The 17482-nt window shown below is 47.6% G+C and overlaps 1 protein-coding gene across 3 annotated transcripts in view; it reads right to left on the bottom strand.

The window, feature by feature from the left end:
• KANSL1 (KAT8 regulatory NSL complex subunit 1) overlaps nucleotides 1-17482 on the bottom strand; it is a 77147-nt gene that overhangs the window by 52765 nt on the left and 6900 nt on the right. For all 3 annotated transcript variants that reach the window (XM_015651263.2, XM_015651264.2, XM_015651262.2), the window contains exon 2: nucleotides 6936-8322. In XM_015651263.2, coding sequence (XP_015506749.1) covers nucleotides 6936-8239 — 1304 coding nt within the window. In that variant the 5' untranslated portion in view covers nucleotides 8240-8322. The remainder of the gene's footprint in view (nucleotides 1-6935; nucleotides 8323-17482) is intronic.

Genomic DNA, 17482 nt, shown 5'->3' with positions numbered 1-17482 from the left:
CCACTGGCACTGCTGGCACTGCTGGCATCACTGGCACTGCTGGCACAGCATCACTGGCACCGCTGGCACAGCTTTGGCAGGGTGTGAGCTGCTCTGGGAGGGGCAGCCAAAAGGGAAAACACCCCAAACACCCTCCACCTGACCGATTTCCTGCAGAATTTTTCAGCCACTCCATCATCGTAACAAAAGCAGTGAACAGAAAGTCTCAACAGCACGAGACTCTGAGTGTCCCCTTTTAAACACTGTCCTCCACCAAAGCATCATCCCCCTCACTGCTGATGCAATGCAGTGAAACACAGCAGTTTCACAGGAAAATCCCAGGCACAGTGAGCAAATCCTTAACTCGGCTTGCCTGTGCCAGGTACCCTTCCCATAAATAGCCTGTTCAGTGCTGAGGTCAAACCTGGATCAGGCATTCCAGAAAGTAACCTTATCCCAGGGAAGGTCAGAGGGGGGTGAAAAGAAAAGAAATAGGACAGGAAAAAAAAAAAAAAAAAAAAAAAAAAAAAAAGAGCTGGATGTTGCTTAAGCAAACCATTCCAGTACTTCAAGTGAAAGCAAATCTTTCAAATGCAGAGAGCCACAGACAGAGACAACTCCGAGTGCACTGGGGAGTTGAATCGGTCCCAGTTGGCTTCAGAGATCTGAAGGGCAACTGCAACAAACCCAACGGCAATTCAAGCTTCTCTTCCCACTTCCCATCTGAATTCCTAGTCAATACACAGGCCCTCACCTATTTATATTTTTAAGCCCTTCCTTTCATTCCAAAATCCAGCAAATAAAACCTAAGCCAATTTTTTAAGTTCTCTCCTACCTAAAGCTCTTTATCTGCCCAGCAAAGACACCAAGCTCTCCAAGCCTTTGAAACGAGACACTTGCAAAACGCCCCATATCCAGGGTGTGCCCAAAACACACTCCCTGGAAAAATCTCTTGGGGTAGTGCCAGTTTAGAAAGAAAAACATTTTCCCCCAGCTGGAAGTCTAGCACTGCTGAGCGAGTGCAACCAGAAGGGATCTGCGGGAGGAGAGAACAAAAGAGGGGGGGAAGCCCAATGTCACTGCAGAATGAAACCCCAAATCTTTGAGGAAGACACCTGGGAGTACCTTTACAATCTCTTCCTTAAGGAATTCCATGTTCATCGTTGCTCCACTTGCAATCTCAGTAATTCTAACCTACAGTCATTTTTTGTCTTCTGTCAGTACCAGCATGAATGAAAACACAGCTCTGAGCTGTGGCTGCCTGCAGATGCTGGTGTAACACAGTGTGAAAGTCTTTCCCCATCCCCCAAAGAGGTATATTAGCCTTCAATATTGGAGATTAGCTCGAAACAGGGCCCCTTTCCCTCACTCAAACACCGACTTCAATTTCAGAGGAGACTGCAGCAAAGCAGGCAAGTACCACACTGCGTTTTTAACACCACTTCATATTCACAAACTTCTCAAAATTTTTTTTCTGCTGCTTCAGATGTTGTGACAGGCTTTTTCCAATGAAAAGTAAAGTAAATATTTATATAACCCTATCCACAGTGTCACCCACAACTACAGCCTGTTGTTACTCGCTGCCCCCCTGGGTAAGGGCTACAGACACAAAGAGCGGCTCATCGGCAGCACCAGACCCCAGATCATTCCCAGTCCTCTGCATTATCTTCCATACACCAGCCCAGCCTGACAGGGACCTGGCTCTGAACAGAACAGCCCAAACCACTGCAGGGGCAGTAAAGGCATTGCCAGAAAGATGCTTTGTCTGCATTCAACTCCCCAAATTCAAAGGTTTTCCTGAACACAGCACTGATCCCAATGCTCTGCCTTGCACGTGTGACCCTGCACCGAGTGCTGATCCCCTGAACTGCTTTGGGGTGGAAGGGGCTTTCAGCCCAGACACTTTTAAACCAAAGCACCAAACTCCCTCTGGGATGAAAGACAACCACACTGCCTTATCTGAGGTCTGTGCATGGCCACCGACCCACACCAAACCTCCTGCCGTTCTCCAGCAAGGTCTGCACGGGGATCGAGGCTCTGATGAAAGCCAGGGACAACTTATTAGACACCCAGAATATCTATAAAAGGTGTACTAGGACCAGCATCTCTTGGAGAAATAACTAACTGACTATTCTCGTTTGCCCTCTTTCTTTAAAAGCAAGAGGAACTTGGAGTGTCCTACTTACTCGGGATACCTGATTAAGCATTTTTAACAATCAACCACTCTATTGTTCTGCTTTCAAATGCTAAGCAAGAACACTTCAGGATTTGCTCTCTCCTTCTGACTGAAAGAGCTTGCAGGACTTCTCTCCTGACCACACATGGCTGCTGGGACAAACAACTCAGACAACTCCTAAGTTCACAAAACAGCTGAAAAATACAGTTAAGCACCTTGCTGTCACCGGTACCTACAAGCACAGGTAAAATTCAACAAAAAACAACACCCAAAGTGACTGAAAAAGTGACAAAGAGTAAGAGACAAGCTCTCAGGACTGCTCTGCCTAAATCATTTAGTGAAACATGGTTGTGACCGGTAGGAAAAGCTTCCTCAGTCCCCATGGTGTGGAATTTGATTTCTGAATTACATGTGGGACCTGCCATCTGAACCAGAGTTCTACAAAGTCATGGATTTGAGAAATATTATTTAATGGGCCTTGAGACACAGGCTTCATTATCATGTTCTCGCTTGAAAAACAGCAAAATCTCTAAATCCCATTTCTCAGTCAGCTGATGCAGCAACTGCAGCCACTCCTCAAGCAACCCCCAACCCAATCATTCATCTCCAACACACGACTTGGAAATGGGTCCTGGGAAAAGCAGCTGTGAGAAATCTTAATTACTACTCCAAGCCCAGCAACTCTGAGAACTCGGCAGCACAATGTGACACAGTGCAGGGAGGAGACAACACACAGGCTGTGAAATGATTCACTGCAACACCAAAGTGCACAAGGGACTGAGATTTCCCATCAGTAAATGGGAATAATTAACATGTGCTCAGGCATGGTGGCCACAGGCACCGTAACAACCACAACTGAACACTGAAGGGACTTGTCTGACCCTTGGAAAGGTTCTGTGGGAAGCCAGTGCTGTGAGAAGTTGGTCACCAGGAACTTCAGTTCCCTCTCAGCAGCTCGATGCAACTGCCAACCAAACAGTGACTTTCCAGATAAGAAAACCTGAGCTAAAAGGAAAGTTCCAGTTAAATACTTGGTTTCATTACCTTTTCAGAATTTATTCCCGTGGTACAGACTGAAGTTGAGGATTAGAGAGACTAAATCACCTACCACTCACCACTCATGTCTACATCACTGCTTAGCACAGGTCACTAACCAGCCAAAAATAATGGAAAAATTCTGATTAAACTTGTATGCAGGCAAATCCAACACAACCAAAGAAACCACCAGTCTGAGAAAAGCAACTACTATAAAGATGCACAAGCCACGTTAAATATTTCCTATTTATATGTATTAGCACAGGGACACAGAAACAACAGAACTTTGGTGACTTCCTAAACCATCAGGCAGCCACACAAACCGGATTTCAGCCAGCAGCCATCCAGCACTGGGAACAATTCCATGCCCTTCTCTGAACCACATTTCACAAGCTGACAGCAACATAAAACCATGGAATGGTTTGGGTTGGAAGGGACCTTAAAGCCCATCCAGAGCCACCCCAGCCATGGCAGGGACAGCTCCCACTGTCCCAGGAGCTCCAGCCCCAATGTCCAGCCTGGCCTTGGGCACTGCCAGGGATCCAGGGACAGCCCCAGCTGCTCTGGGCACCTGTGCCAGGCACTGCCCACCCTGCCAGGGCAGCTGGGCCCTTGTTCAGAGCACAGGTTTCTCAGGTGCTGCTGCCTCCAGTCACACCCAGCCCTGGAAGTTTGGATTCTCCACAGGGGAGACTCCACCTGCCTTCCTCACCTCCTAGCAAAGGCTGCTCTCTCCTGATCCTCACCCTGCACTGCTCACACCTTTAGCTGTGAAGCAGACCTGGGCATTGTTAACCTGGGAGCAGACACGATGCAGCACGGTGGTCCTTGATGCACACAACACCTCTGCACAACCCAGCCCTGCCTGCACACTCCTGCCCTCTCCATCGGCAGCCTGAGAAGCAGGAGAACCTCGTTAAACCAAGCCCATGGCTGGCAGGGCTTCCCAAAGGTGTAACAAATCCCTCCCTGCTTTGTTTATGCATTACATGATGGCCTGGTTATGCACCTGAACGACAGCACCTTCCTGGGCAGCAGCTCTGGGAGCGTTTTAAAAGGACCTAACAAGTTCTGATACATCCCTAGCACTACTGGAACGGAGAATTCCTCAGGGAGATGGTGCTCCACAGCTGAGATCAGGCAGGTCAGAACAGCACAAATGCTTCAAAGTCTGTCCTTGACCAGATACTGATTCTGGAATGCCACCACACCAGAAAAACTCAAAGGTCAGCTCTTATCTAAGCATGATGCAAACATGTCTTTGTCTTTTGGGTGCTCCTACTTGAGTCTCAGAGGTGGTCAGTGACACGGCCCCTCACGGCCAGCGAGACACTGTCTGTGGCACAACTCTCACCAAAGACCTTGAAGCAAACAGCAGTTTTTGGGGAAAGGCAGGGGCATCCAGAAGCAATGCAGAACCAGAGGATGGTGACTGAGCAATGAGAAGTGTACGGAATCACAGAATTGCTGGGGTTGGAAGGGACCTTTGGAGATGATCCAGTCCAAGCCCCTGCCAAGGCAGGGTCTCCTAAAGCAGGTTACACAGGAACACATCCAGGTGGCTTTGGAATGTCTCCACTACACACTTAGATATTCCATCTTACTATCCAAAGTAAAATAATCAGGGTTCACGTCTTCCTTCTAAGAAGTGAATTCAGAAAGACAAAAACTCCAGCCCTCCTTGAGGAGCCTCTACACTCACACTAATGTACAACAATGGCTCTGCACCATCAGCTGGCCCAAGGCAGCTCCCCAGTGGAAATCTCAGCTCTTCCCTTCCTGCCTCTTAGCACTGCTGGAGAAGAATGGTGTTTAGATGTGCTCAGAAGCTTGTACCAGCTCTTAAGGTTGACTTGAGGAGTTCCACTGGCACGCACCAACACGCAGCGAGCCCCGGCAGCGCCGGAGCAGCACCCGGCCAGCAGGACAGGACACCCAGTGTGGGACTGCTCGTTACTCAACACCCACAGGCACCAACTTTAAACCAGCTTTGGTGGGCCTGGCCTAGATGCCAGTGTGCATACACACCAGCTTCTCAGCCCAGGGACAATAGAGGGATCAGTCTTTTTATTAGCTTTCAAATCTTTGGCTTTTTAAGAGTACTCAGAACGTGAAGGCATGACTAACGCAAAGGGCGGAAAAGTCAGCAAGGAATTTCACGCACGGTGTGTCTGAATGCCACACTTCCTCTTGGGATTAAGAGCAGTGGCAGAGAAATTTCACTTTGCTAGACAACACGTGAAGCCATGAAATCCACAGTTTGGGAAATTTAATATTATTTTGGACAGATTTTTAATCAAATGTCTCCTCCAATAACTACTACAAGACTTAGAAATACAATTCTACTGCTAATCCCAACAGTAAATTTGTGGAAATCATAGAACAGGAATAAAGTTACTGAACTCTTGTTTCTAACAGCACAAGAACCCCTTTATGTCCACCAGGAGAGATCACATGACCAGTTAGCTACCAGCTTTGCACTGGGAGAAATGCAAACTCGAGCCGTATTTAAGACTTCACACGCAGAAATTCACCCTGTGCCACCATCCCAAAACACAATGTGACATTTAGCTGGAGTTCAATATTCAAAAGCTGTAACATCTGGTTATCTGCACTCATCCACATGAGCGTGTTCTCGGAGGATGCTGAAGTTACCAAGTGCCCACTGTTCACATCTGCCCAGCTCAGTAAAATCTGTGTCACTATGGTCACTAACACACTCCAGACAACAGGTATCCAAATCCATTCCACTATTTCTCCAGAGAGATCTGAACAATCCCAGGACAGCACAGGAATGCAGAAGTCCTGGTGACTATTTCCAGCCTGGATGGGAAAGCCATTCCCATGGCATTCCAGCCAGGACCCCTGTGCCCATGCAGGGACCTTTCTCTTGACCGTGGCGACACTTCACACACTGAGCTTCAATAGGTCCAGCAGCGTGGAAGAGATCACCCACTGATGCAAGATGTCACACAGACTAGACACAGAATATGGCCTTTTAAGAGATTCTTGAAAAATACTGTGATATACACTCCCAAGAAAAATTCTAGGTTTGGAACAAAAATTTCCCTTCTTCCCTGACCTGTCTTGAGACCTTTTGCCTTGAGAAGGATCTTCCTCCTCCACATACAAACTGACACCTAATACTTATGCAAGCAGCATCCAGTTAACAACATAATTATGAAGCTGTTGTCATCATCTAATGCAACTCATAGACAAAAAGAAAATTCCCAGCAATAATTTCCCAGATTCAAGAAGAGAACACACTCATTTCACACTTCCGCTGGCACTTGAACCAAATCCTCTCAGAGTATTTTTTTTCCAGGCAGTTCATTTAACAAATAAAATAATTCCCCAATCATAAATCAGCTACACAGATTCAGATTGGCCTTACTTTACACAACAGGTTTACAACAAATATTCCCATTGTAAAACAACAAACATTTCCTTTCAGAAGACAGGACCAAAGCACCTTGGAGAGAACTGCTAATGGCATTCCAGCTCACACCACTCCAGCCAGCCATTATTTCCACGACTTGCTGCTCCACAAACTCTCCAAAGACTATTTCCAGTAAGCACGAGGAATTTTATCTTCGGTGCTGCACGTGATGCAAATCACACCACACTAGTTTTAATAATTCTCTGACCTAAGACCATCCAAAATTTCCTACAAAAACCGTATTTTCTATCTGCCACCTCCCACCTTGCTCCTGACACCAAAAGGAAATAAGTGACTGCTACTTACAGCGGTACGTGGGGTTGTTCTGGGTCTGCTTTGGTCAGTTCCTCTTCTTCAACATCCGACTCTCCCCCCGAGCTGCTGTCCGTGACATCCGAGTCGAAGGCGCGCTCGCTGGACCGCAGGTTGGCCATGCCACTGGCTGTGAATCTCTCCAGCTCCTCTGATATTGAATCGCTCTTCAGGAAGTTGCTCAGGCCTTCTGAAGTCACTGTCTCGCTCGCAGCTTTCCTCAAGGCTGCTTCGGCTTTTCTGGTCAGCATCAACTGGCTCCGATGCCTCAGGGGGTCCAAAGCTGGAAGCTTGCTCAGCGTTTTCTCCAAGAAGCCGCCCAGCTGCTGCTGGATGTGTCTCTCCACCTGCTTCGCCTGCACCACCTGCAAGCGCTTCTGCAGCCGCCGGGCTCGGCTCTCGATGTCCGCCTGCCGCCGCAGCAGGGCCCTCGTCCTCATCTCGGAGTCCAGAGCGCTGTGGTGAGCGGCCAGCAGGGAAGGTTTCTGCTCCTCCAGCTTACTGCTCCCAAAGTCGGAGCGACCCGCGGCACCGGGCACCCGCGCCTCCCCACTGCTGCCCTCCAGCACCCACTGCTGCTCTGCGCAATTAAGGGAAGATTTATTTGCAGTGCTGTTATTGCTAAAGGGAGCTGCGTGCTCTGCATCAAGGCTTCTGTGTGGAAGAGTGCAATTGGTCAACCCGCTCTTCAAATCCCCCAGTTCGGGACCTCCTGTATTATAGTCAACAGTCTGGAGGGCAGCAGAAGGAGGAGCACACTTCCCACCATTCAGAGAACTAGAGTTTTCATGGTCTGAATTGGTACTTTTGGCCAGTTTCTTGGCCAAGCCATTCACAGGCGCTTGTGGGAGAGGTGGCTGGCTACTAGTACTCATTGTTTTTAGATTCTCCAAAGTGAATTCCAACACTGGTTGCCTCCCCAACAGATCACTTGTTTTCAAAAAGGACTGAGATAAGAGAGAGTGAGATTTAAGGACTGTCTGCTTGTTGAAGACTCCTTGCAGCTTCAGAGGCTCTTTTGAAGAGACAGATGTTACATCCGAGCAGAGATAAGAGGCCACTAGCGGCTGCAGCTTGCCCAGCTCTTCCTTCGTGGGGTTGTTTCGGAAATCTAGACTGGGATCCTCCGGAGCAATGGCTTTCCTTTTGGTGCCGTTGGCGGCCAGGAGGATGTTGCTGGCGTTGCCGTTGCTTTCGGCAGTGCCAGGTGACAAGGTGGAGGACGGGGGAGCCAGCTTGAATCGGATGTGGTGAGCTTCGGCTGCTGCGTCAGTGAGAGCGGGCGCCATCGCAGCCATTCAGCACAGACACACGGGAAGTCCAGCCTCTCCCGCTGCCGAGGCCAGCTCCACCACCTCCCACTGCCGCTCCCGAGGGCAGCCTGCACGGGGAAGCCAAAAGACACGGTCAGAATCTGCACTTGGAGGATATAAAACAAACGCTCTGCACAACGGCAGTGAGACGCGGACGCGACGTTCGCGCTGCCGCTCCCCCGGGAAGCCCAGCCCTGCTCAGCAGGGCCAGGCGGGCAGCAGGCAGCTGCCAACAGAAACAGGAACACAGCCCAGTCCTCCAGAGCCCCAGGATCTCCCAAAGTTACTGCAACTGCTACTCCCTTCTTTCAGTTTATCCACGAGCACACCAGAACCCTTCCGGGCCTCCCTTAAAGCTCCAGCCCTGGATGCTCCTATTCTTCAATGCCAGCAGCTCATCAACTTCATCATTAAAATCCCTCAGCAACACCTATGAAATCGTTTTCAGTGCTTCTACTGCTAGCTCAGGGGTCTTAAAAATGACAAATTTGACTATAACATGTAACACAGGCAGGGCTTGAGGGGAACAGATCTTCATATGCTTAAACTCCTGGTGGCTGCAGAAACCCCACCGCTTGTCTGAAACCTGTATTTCAAGAAAGTCGCTTCCCTGGTGTATATGAAATCCACTTTCCCAGAAGTACATTTCCGAATGAGCCAGGTGACTTCCAGCGTTAGCAATTCCCATTTCTCTTTCAAGAGCGTGGATAAAGATTAACCCACACAGCACAGAGCAGTTCTGCACTGACTGTCAGAGCAAGCCGGGGTTTAACTCAACCACAGCGAACAAACCAAGAGAAATAACTGAGGACTCTTCATTTCCTTACACTGCGGCCTCTGCCCACCCACCTCCAAGTCTCTGGTCATTCACCCGCTTTCCTTACAACTAAAACTGTGTTTTTAAATGCCTTTTTAAATTGCATTAAAATAAACCACAGCACTAGTTGTGCTGCCAGTGAAACAGTTACTTGAATTTCCTTTTACTGCTAAATTATGATATATATATATACACACACATACATATATATAGTATCTTCAGAAGGTATTTCAATGTCAACTTAATAATAAAAAGTTGCCCTGATCTCTTGCCTGATATGCCAATCCTCTAATTTCACATAAATTTGCATAAGCTTGCTGTAGCTGCTCATTAACACACCCCAATGACCAAATTAATGCACCACTTTACAGGAAAAGCAAAGACTATCTAAAGTTTTAATATGTTTAACAAGGAAAATTTCACAGCCAGTTTTTTTTCTGGGCTCATCCAGTTGCTCCCAACATCAGATCCAGGTGCTTCTCTTGAACAGGGACCAGAAAGACATCAAGGCTGAAAATCAAAGTACTAGAACCTGAATTTTTGTGAGAAGTCAGAGATGATTGAGAGAAACAAGCCCACGTTCCCATGGAGGGAAGGCTCAAAATTATTTGCTGTGTGGTTTCCAATGAGTACATACTTTAGTCAACTGTCCAGCTCCTCACCAGGTCCAAAACACAAACCCTCCACAGCCCCAGAATCCCAAAATGATTTGGGTTGGAGGCACCCTGAAGCTCAGGCAGTTGCACCCCCCTCCCCTGCTGCCCACCCTGGGGGAGCAGCCCAGGGCAGGGGGTTTCTGGCACTGGTGGTGCTCAGCCTCTCCCCCAGGGCTGCTCTCCATCCTCCAGCCCAGACTGGTCCCGAGGGCTGTCCCCACACTGCCAACAGGCTTCCAACACCCCCCCATAAAACACACCCAGGTGACACAGGAGGAGGAGACAGGGAAGGAAGAATACACTCCCAGAGGAACCCACTTTAAAAAAGCTGCTGCAGCAGAAATATCAAGATGCTGGAGGTGGGTTCAGGCTTCCCATGTCCCCTGCTCACAGAACCTATGGTATTCTGTAATCGACTACACTTTACCCTTACTAAAAAAGGATCTGCCTGTCTCAGAATTTAGGCCACACTCACTGAAAATGGCTTTTAGTCACCATTTGGGTCCATAAATAAAAACTGAACATGCCTATTCAGGGAAGAAAGAAAAAAAAGGAACTTTCAGGGAACTTTCCACTTGTAGCTAAGACACCCTAGGGAGAGGAGGGAGGAAGACTTCAGCATAAAGACTTCCTCCTCTCCAGCCTCCTTTCCAAGACCTTCACTAGGGACACACACACTGGGAATGGCTGTCCCTAACGGGTTCCCAGTTCTGCAGAAACATCTGGGTTTTCCTTCCAGAGGGAACTCTGGCTCAGGGCTCTCCACCACAGTTACCACCAGACACCCACAGCAGCTCTGGAAACACCCAACTGCAAAAGAGCAGAAAACCCTCCCCTTGGTGCTAAATGGATCTTCGTGAGCATATCTGCACTGCACTGCAGCCAGTCAGGAGTTTGCAGGAGTTGCAGCCTAAAGAGAATTTTAATTTGTAGGTCATCAACTTAAATTAACAGAAGTGGGAAACGGAAGCAAAACTTTGACACTGCCTTTTCCTCTGGTTAGCAAACTCACTTGAAAACAGCAAGTCCTCCTGCTAAGCTACTGCAAACCTCCTTGGCTCCACTTTTTTTTTTTTGAGTGGACAGCATTTAGAACACTTTGGAAGCCTGGAAAGTCTCCCCTAAGAATAAAGCTTTGTTCTAGTAGCTTAAAGATGACCTCCAAAAGTTATTTGGTCTATTTTTTATATTTTATTTAAATCCTTATAAACTCTGTGTGCTGAACAGCACTGGCTTCTCTAACACTGAATTAGATCTCTACTTTTATGAGCAACCTCTGGAAAAGACATTAAGGAACATTTGTAAGCATGTTCCCTCCCTCTGTTTGTAAGTGTGGGTTGTTATTAAGGCCATATTACAATTATCAGGAATTTCTTCCTAACAGGGAATTGGAGGGGAGAAGGTGTTAAGGCATCTCTGAGGACAGAGAAGAAAGGAAAAGAAAGGTCACAGAATGGGAAGGGAAGGTCATTGACACAGTCTGAGGAACTTTCTGCTAAGTCTTACAGTAATTCCAAGAATTATTCCCAATCTGTTGCCTGCTCCTGGGATCCAAACCGTGCTGGCAAGTTCCACTGAAACTGCTCTCACCCATCAGCATTAGCAGATCCATGTGAGCACCCACAGGTCCCTTTTTTCACTGTTTCCCTGCCAAGGGTCTTTAATCCCCAGCACTCAAAGTGACACATGTGGGACCAAGAGGCTTCTGCTCTGGCACAAGCCCTGCTGGTAGAGAACTACCGGAGTAACTGGACACTGCTCCAGCTCCAGCACCCACTGCAGCCCAGCCCCTGTGCTGGACTTGGCTTGGGAAGATCCAAGAGGAGCTGCCTCTGGAAGGCCACCATGGTGTTTACAGCGTGCCTTGAGCTAATACTGAATGAACATTCTTCATTTTGCCTTTAGAAGCAGAGCACTGCCAGAGCACTCAGCAGTAATTAACAGAGCCAAGATGAAAGGCTGCAGCAAGCAGGTAAAACCAGGGTAACCGTAACTCGCCCATGTGAGCCAGCAGGGCTGCTCGGGGGGCTTCACCCACCCAACACTCCAACTTCACACCCCGAGCCCAGGGGGAGCAGGAACAGGCAGCCATGGGAGGGCAGAGGGCAGGAGGAACACACCCAGTCACACTACACCCCAGAGCAACACCGGCTCATGACACCCTGAAAACAATCCCCCAGCGTGCTGACTTATTCAACACCCCCTGCTTCTAAACCCCACTTTTACAGTCAGACATTGAAAGGAGAACTGGGTTTCCAAGCACATGATTTTGTGCAGTACCTCAGAAAATAAGCCCAAAACAAACACAGGAAGTTTTGGCTCTCTGAATTCTTTGTGGAAAGAGTTTCTTGGGGAGAAACCAGGCACTGGGCTTCCAGTGAGGGTCACGAGAAACACGGGGAGCTGCGAGCACTGGACACAGGAGGGACCTGTCCAATCTCACTGCTCTCTCCTGCCTCTGGCAGCTGCTCTCCTCCAGACATCAATCCCACCATGGCACCCACCTCGCTCCATCCCCTGTGCCCTCCATCCCTCCCTGCCCGGCTTGGCCACACACAGCTGCTGCCCCATGGATTTATTTTTCTTTCTGGATTCTGGTTTAAATCCCTGACACTCCTGCACCCTGAAACCCCTACACCCCAAGCTCTGCCCTCCCCAGCACCCATTTCCTGACGTACACAAAGGTGCTGTTAGAAGCAATAAAAGCAAAGTTAACCCGAAGGAAGTGAGTATTCTACCAATTCCCACTTCCCCCCTCCTCCCCCACTACAAATCAACACTGCAGCCAGCTCTTGAATTCATGTGGTTACAAATATGTTTCAGTCAAAAAAAAAACAACAAAGCACACAAAAACCCCTAAACTTGCTAAAATAAAATCCCTCTCCACTTCATTTTGCAAGTAAAACAGATCATCTGTGCTAACCTCAGCAGGTAACACCACACAACAACCCCCTGAGCCCTACAAATATTTTCCACATCCACAATGTCCATCTACCAAAGTAACGACTATTGTGTGTAGCAGATTCTCTGCGTGCCTTCTGTTATCACTTCTCAACATTTTGTAGTTGTAAAACAGGTGTTTACCAATTTAGAAAGGGATTTACATGAGAAGCAACCTTCAAAGCTTTAATTAAGGAAACGTGACAGGCAAGTACAGGACGATCACCTTATTGATAAGCCAGTTATCACGTGCAGACCGTGTGCTTGCAATGACCCACATTCAGAAAACAGGCCTTTTTTTTTTAATATTAATTTTAAAAAGGTTAAGAACATACACAAGAACCACAGATTTTTGCAATACACATGTGAGTACATTCCACAGCTATTAACACTACAGACTTGCACCTAATCTCCCAAGGAGAAATAAGAATTTTAATAGTAGGAACATCCCAGAAATATTACTGAGCTCCACTTTTATTTGTTTCCAAAGAGAAGCCCTCAGGATTAAACTGAAAGCTGCTATTTCCACTTCCTTGTCCACATGAGTGGCAGGGTCTGGTCAGCTCTGAGATCTCCTTCTGCAAGAGCAATTCTCTCTCACGCCTGTGAATTCTCCTTGGATATAAATAAACCAAAGCAATTGCATCACCTGAGGTAAAGGAGGTTTCATCAATATGATGTCAGAAATTAAAACAGAAGCCACAAAGCAAGCCCAGCTGTCATCTCTGCCAAAAAATTCTGGAAAAGCAAATAATTAAAAGCAAGAAAGCCTTCACCTTTTAAGTGAAAATTTTAGGAAATTTAAGTGGATGGAAATAAAAATACCCATTGCTGTTAAGCTACTTTTCAGAATAAAGTTGCTGTTTAGAGTCAAATAACAAGAAATGTGGTTCAAAAATAAGAATGGGACACCTGCAGAAAGCAGCAGCCTGTCAGAGACAAAAAAATAAAAAATAAAATAAAAATTAAAAAAGCTTTAATTGTGAAATCTGGGTCTCCTCCATCCAGTATCAGAAAGATTTTGTTTTTCTTTCGCATAATCTGGGCAAGTTGCCCAGGAAATATGAAAAACTGAACTCGGGACTCAGGGAGCAAGTTAAACAAAAAACAGAATTGCCTTTTAATTTTAAAGACACATTTTCATTCACTAGGTACAGACATACCCCCCTTTGCTCAAAAGCATATAACTGTTCCCAGAACTCTTAACATCCCCCTGTCCCATAAAGTGGCACCACCTTAACACCTGATATTTTATACTTAGGATTTTAGAAGAAGGCACCGAGTGTCACTGTAAAAGTCCTTTGGGGTGCTCTGGAATAACTGGCCATGTTCTCAGGAGGAAACACCAGCCCAGAGAGGAGCAGAGCTCCGTGTCCCAAGTCACCAGATCCCTGCCCAGTCTGGCAGCCAAGTTTAAAGACTTTATTCTGAGTGGAGTTCAGCAGCCGGCTCCTCAGGACACCCAACGCAGATCTCGGCTTCTCCTGCTCCTCAGAGAGCACAGCCCACCAGACTGCCATGGCAGCAACCAAAAGCACAGTGACAACTCCTCCAGAGCAGAGACACTGCTTTAATGAAAGGTGATGTTCACTCACACATCACAGGTTCTTTTTCACGGGCGGTAATTACAGCTTGAGCCAGGCTTGCTCTTCCTCATTCAGTGCAAGCAACCTCACAGTAACCTTCCCATCACATCCTCTGTCGCTGCAGACCTCGACAGGAAGTTGTAAAGATTTCAGAGAGATGTTTCTCAACGTTAGAGAGCTGAAAATGAGAAATCTTTAAGGTCCACCTTCTGCTAAGGCCTGTGAGGCCTGAAGCAGCTCCCAATACAGAAATATATATTTCAATTAAACTTTCATTTCTACCAAATCTGAAAAAAGTAAGTTTGCAGCAAGAGAGTAACTCAGACATAGGTGAGGACCAAGGACCTGTCCAGGCTGACAGCTACCCCCATTTCTCCTCTTGAGATTTGTTACCCTTCTCCCTCGTTTTATCAGATAAACAGCAGAGTTTCATCACTAAATTCAGATACTACACTGTCAAAACCCTGCTCTCCAGAATTAAGTCTTCCCAACTATTAACATCTCCCATTTCTCCATCTGTCTCACTCCCCAAACTCTGGCAGTCACCTGCTGGCTGCACCTCGTGGCAGGAGAGATCCAGACTGGTTTTCTAACTTTCTTTGAAAAAGCCTGAACAAGACCTTATCCAAACTCTCCTCTTCCAAAAGCACAGCTCTGAACTCGGACTGACGAGGACACGCACAGGCTTTAATGGAATTATGTTTACTCAAGTCCTGCATCACCCAGACTCTTGCTGATTTGGGTATGACAACTCCTGGCCCAGCTGAGAAAGAACAGAAAGCTTTTATTCCAATTTAAACGATTTGTCACAGAAAACTGCATCCCCAAACCTGCAGCCAGACTCCTGTTTACAGGGAAGGATTTTCAAACCGAGACTTTGCTGCTTTTCATTCCAGATAGACATTGTATTCCTGGAAGTCATGAGCAGGGACATGGTATTTATAAAATGCAGCAACGGAAACACTGCTTCTCAGATCACCTGCCATTGCAACTGCCCAGCGCTCAGAGATCCTTTAAATGGAAGGATAAACACTGGGAAGAGAGGCAGGCGTGCAGAACTTACACATTATCTGGTCTCATCACTGTGTGATCCACCTGAGACCCTTCCAGGAATTAAATTCCCATTTAGGTCTAGGCTGACCCACCTGTTTCTCTCACAGCCCAGTAAAAAAAACCAACCAAACAAAAAACCAGAAAAATGCAAAATCAGGTGCTATTTGGGTTCAGGCTGAGATAGCACTGATCTACTCTCAGAAAATGGTCCCAGAAAAAGGTAATTTTCCAGAAGAGGAAGAATATATGGAAGGAGGTGGGGGGAAGGCCCATACATGAAAATAAGTGCTGCTTAGCTTTTCTCCCACTCCCCAAGCTTTACCCTTTCCCTTGGGCTGAGCCTAAGAATCCTCAAGCCTTATCTTTACCTCGCTGTCCATCGAGTCTCATCCTGCCTGGAAAAGCCTTTTGAGGTTCCTAAGGACAGGCAGCGAGTGGAGCCTGAGCAGGGAAGGGTGGAGTGCTGGAACTCCAGAGACAGTCTTTGTTCATTAGATAATGGCAGTGGCCTTCACCAAAACACAAGTTCTAAGCAGGGCAAAAGGAAGTGACTTTGGTCACAGAACCGCTCAGTTTTCACCCCTGCCTCGCGTGATGTCAGAATCTCACCAGCTCTCCGGTTACCGGATGATCTCCGAGAGCAAATGGGACTGAAACACAGCATTCCAAAAAAATAAATGAAAGGCAAAAGAAGGGAAAAAAGGCGTAAGAGAAACCCACAGCCACATCTGCCTGGTCATCTGCTGCTTTATCACCTCTGACGAGAGAACACAAGTCATTCCTCATTGCTAAATCATTACAAATCAGCTATAACAGTACCACAACCAAGTTCCACAATTAACTGCTCCTGCAGCATATCAATCCATTAAGCCCCACACAGCTGTGCTACCTTGGCAGAGCGGCTCCAGGGAGAAAAACACCAGTGCCATCCGCGCCAGGCCGCGGAGCCGGAGCGCGGGGGCGGCCGGGGGAGCGAGCTCTGAGCCGGGCCCGGGCTCCCCTTGCTGCCCCCGGCCCCGCTCTGCTCCTCCGCCCCCTCTGCCCATCTAAAACGCTGCTGACTTCTCAATTAAAGAAAAAAAAAATATATAATCAGCTTGAAGAGCATTTCTGTTCCCGTGCCAGAATGGAAATCCATGAGGATACGCTAAAGCAGGGAAGAGCATCAGAGGTTCCTCCATGAAAACAAAGGCTATAAAAAGGACAAATATGGTTTTAAAGAGAAATTGCCTGCACCAAACAGACGCCTGGCCCGGCAGCCCGGCACACACAGCCACACATCGCTCCCCATCAGCCCCAGATGTTGGATCCCCGCAGCCAGCGGGACCCACAGCCGAGTCCTCCCGACTTTCCCACCCGACACACCGGCTTCTTCCTCGCATTATTTTTAGAGGCACAAAGCACCCTGTACACAACACATGACATGATGTAACCACCAACACGGCCGTGGCCCAAACCAGTTCAAAATATAATGGTCAGTCAAAACAAATAAAAAACCTGCAGTTCCTCCCATATCCTGACCGGTTTCATGGAAAACTACAGTTTGTCATTCAAGTGCATTTTACATAACAGGGAATATCATCTACGGAGTGCCTGCCTTCTGCTCCACCTGGACACCAATTTAAGGAGAGGAGAGATGACACCTCGGTTTGGAAGGCAGGTCTGATTTTTAGGGAGAAAATAAGTTTAGTTCCCAATATATTTAGCTGCTTTATTTTCCCTCCTACATGACCCCCATTTATACCCCAAATGATGGAAATTTCTCCGTAACCAAGCACTGGAAGATGCTAATCCCGTGATGGAAGTAAACACACGTAGGGATCACGGAAAGCATTTCAGGATAGCCAGACTCTTCCCAGCTTGTTTTGGGGAAAATAACCCTGGATCGGCAGGGCCGGTTCGAAATAAATAATATACAAAATACGCGGCTGGAAAGTAAATACAGGGAGACGGTTTTGGAGCTCGAAGGCACCTGGAAAATGACGCTATTGTGCACCCCGGGAGCAGCGAGAGCGGCCGGTGGTGACACGGCTCCCGCCGGTGACAGCCCACCGGGATTACCGGCACCGCTCCGCTCCTATTTTCCAGGCGGATTTGGGGCCGCGGGACCTGCTCCCTCCACGCGTTTTGCAAGCTTTGAGGTTATGCAATTAAATTTTTTTTTCTGTTTACTTTT

Source organism: Parus major, chromosome 27 (assembly GCF_001522545.3).
Source record: "Parus major isolate Abel chromosome 27, Parus_major1.1, whole genome shotgun sequence".
NCBI classification, from domain to species: domain Eukaryota; kingdom Metazoa; phylum Chordata; class Aves; order Passeriformes; family Paridae; genus Parus; species Parus major.
This window is presented reverse-complemented; position numbering and strand designations above follow the sequence as displayed.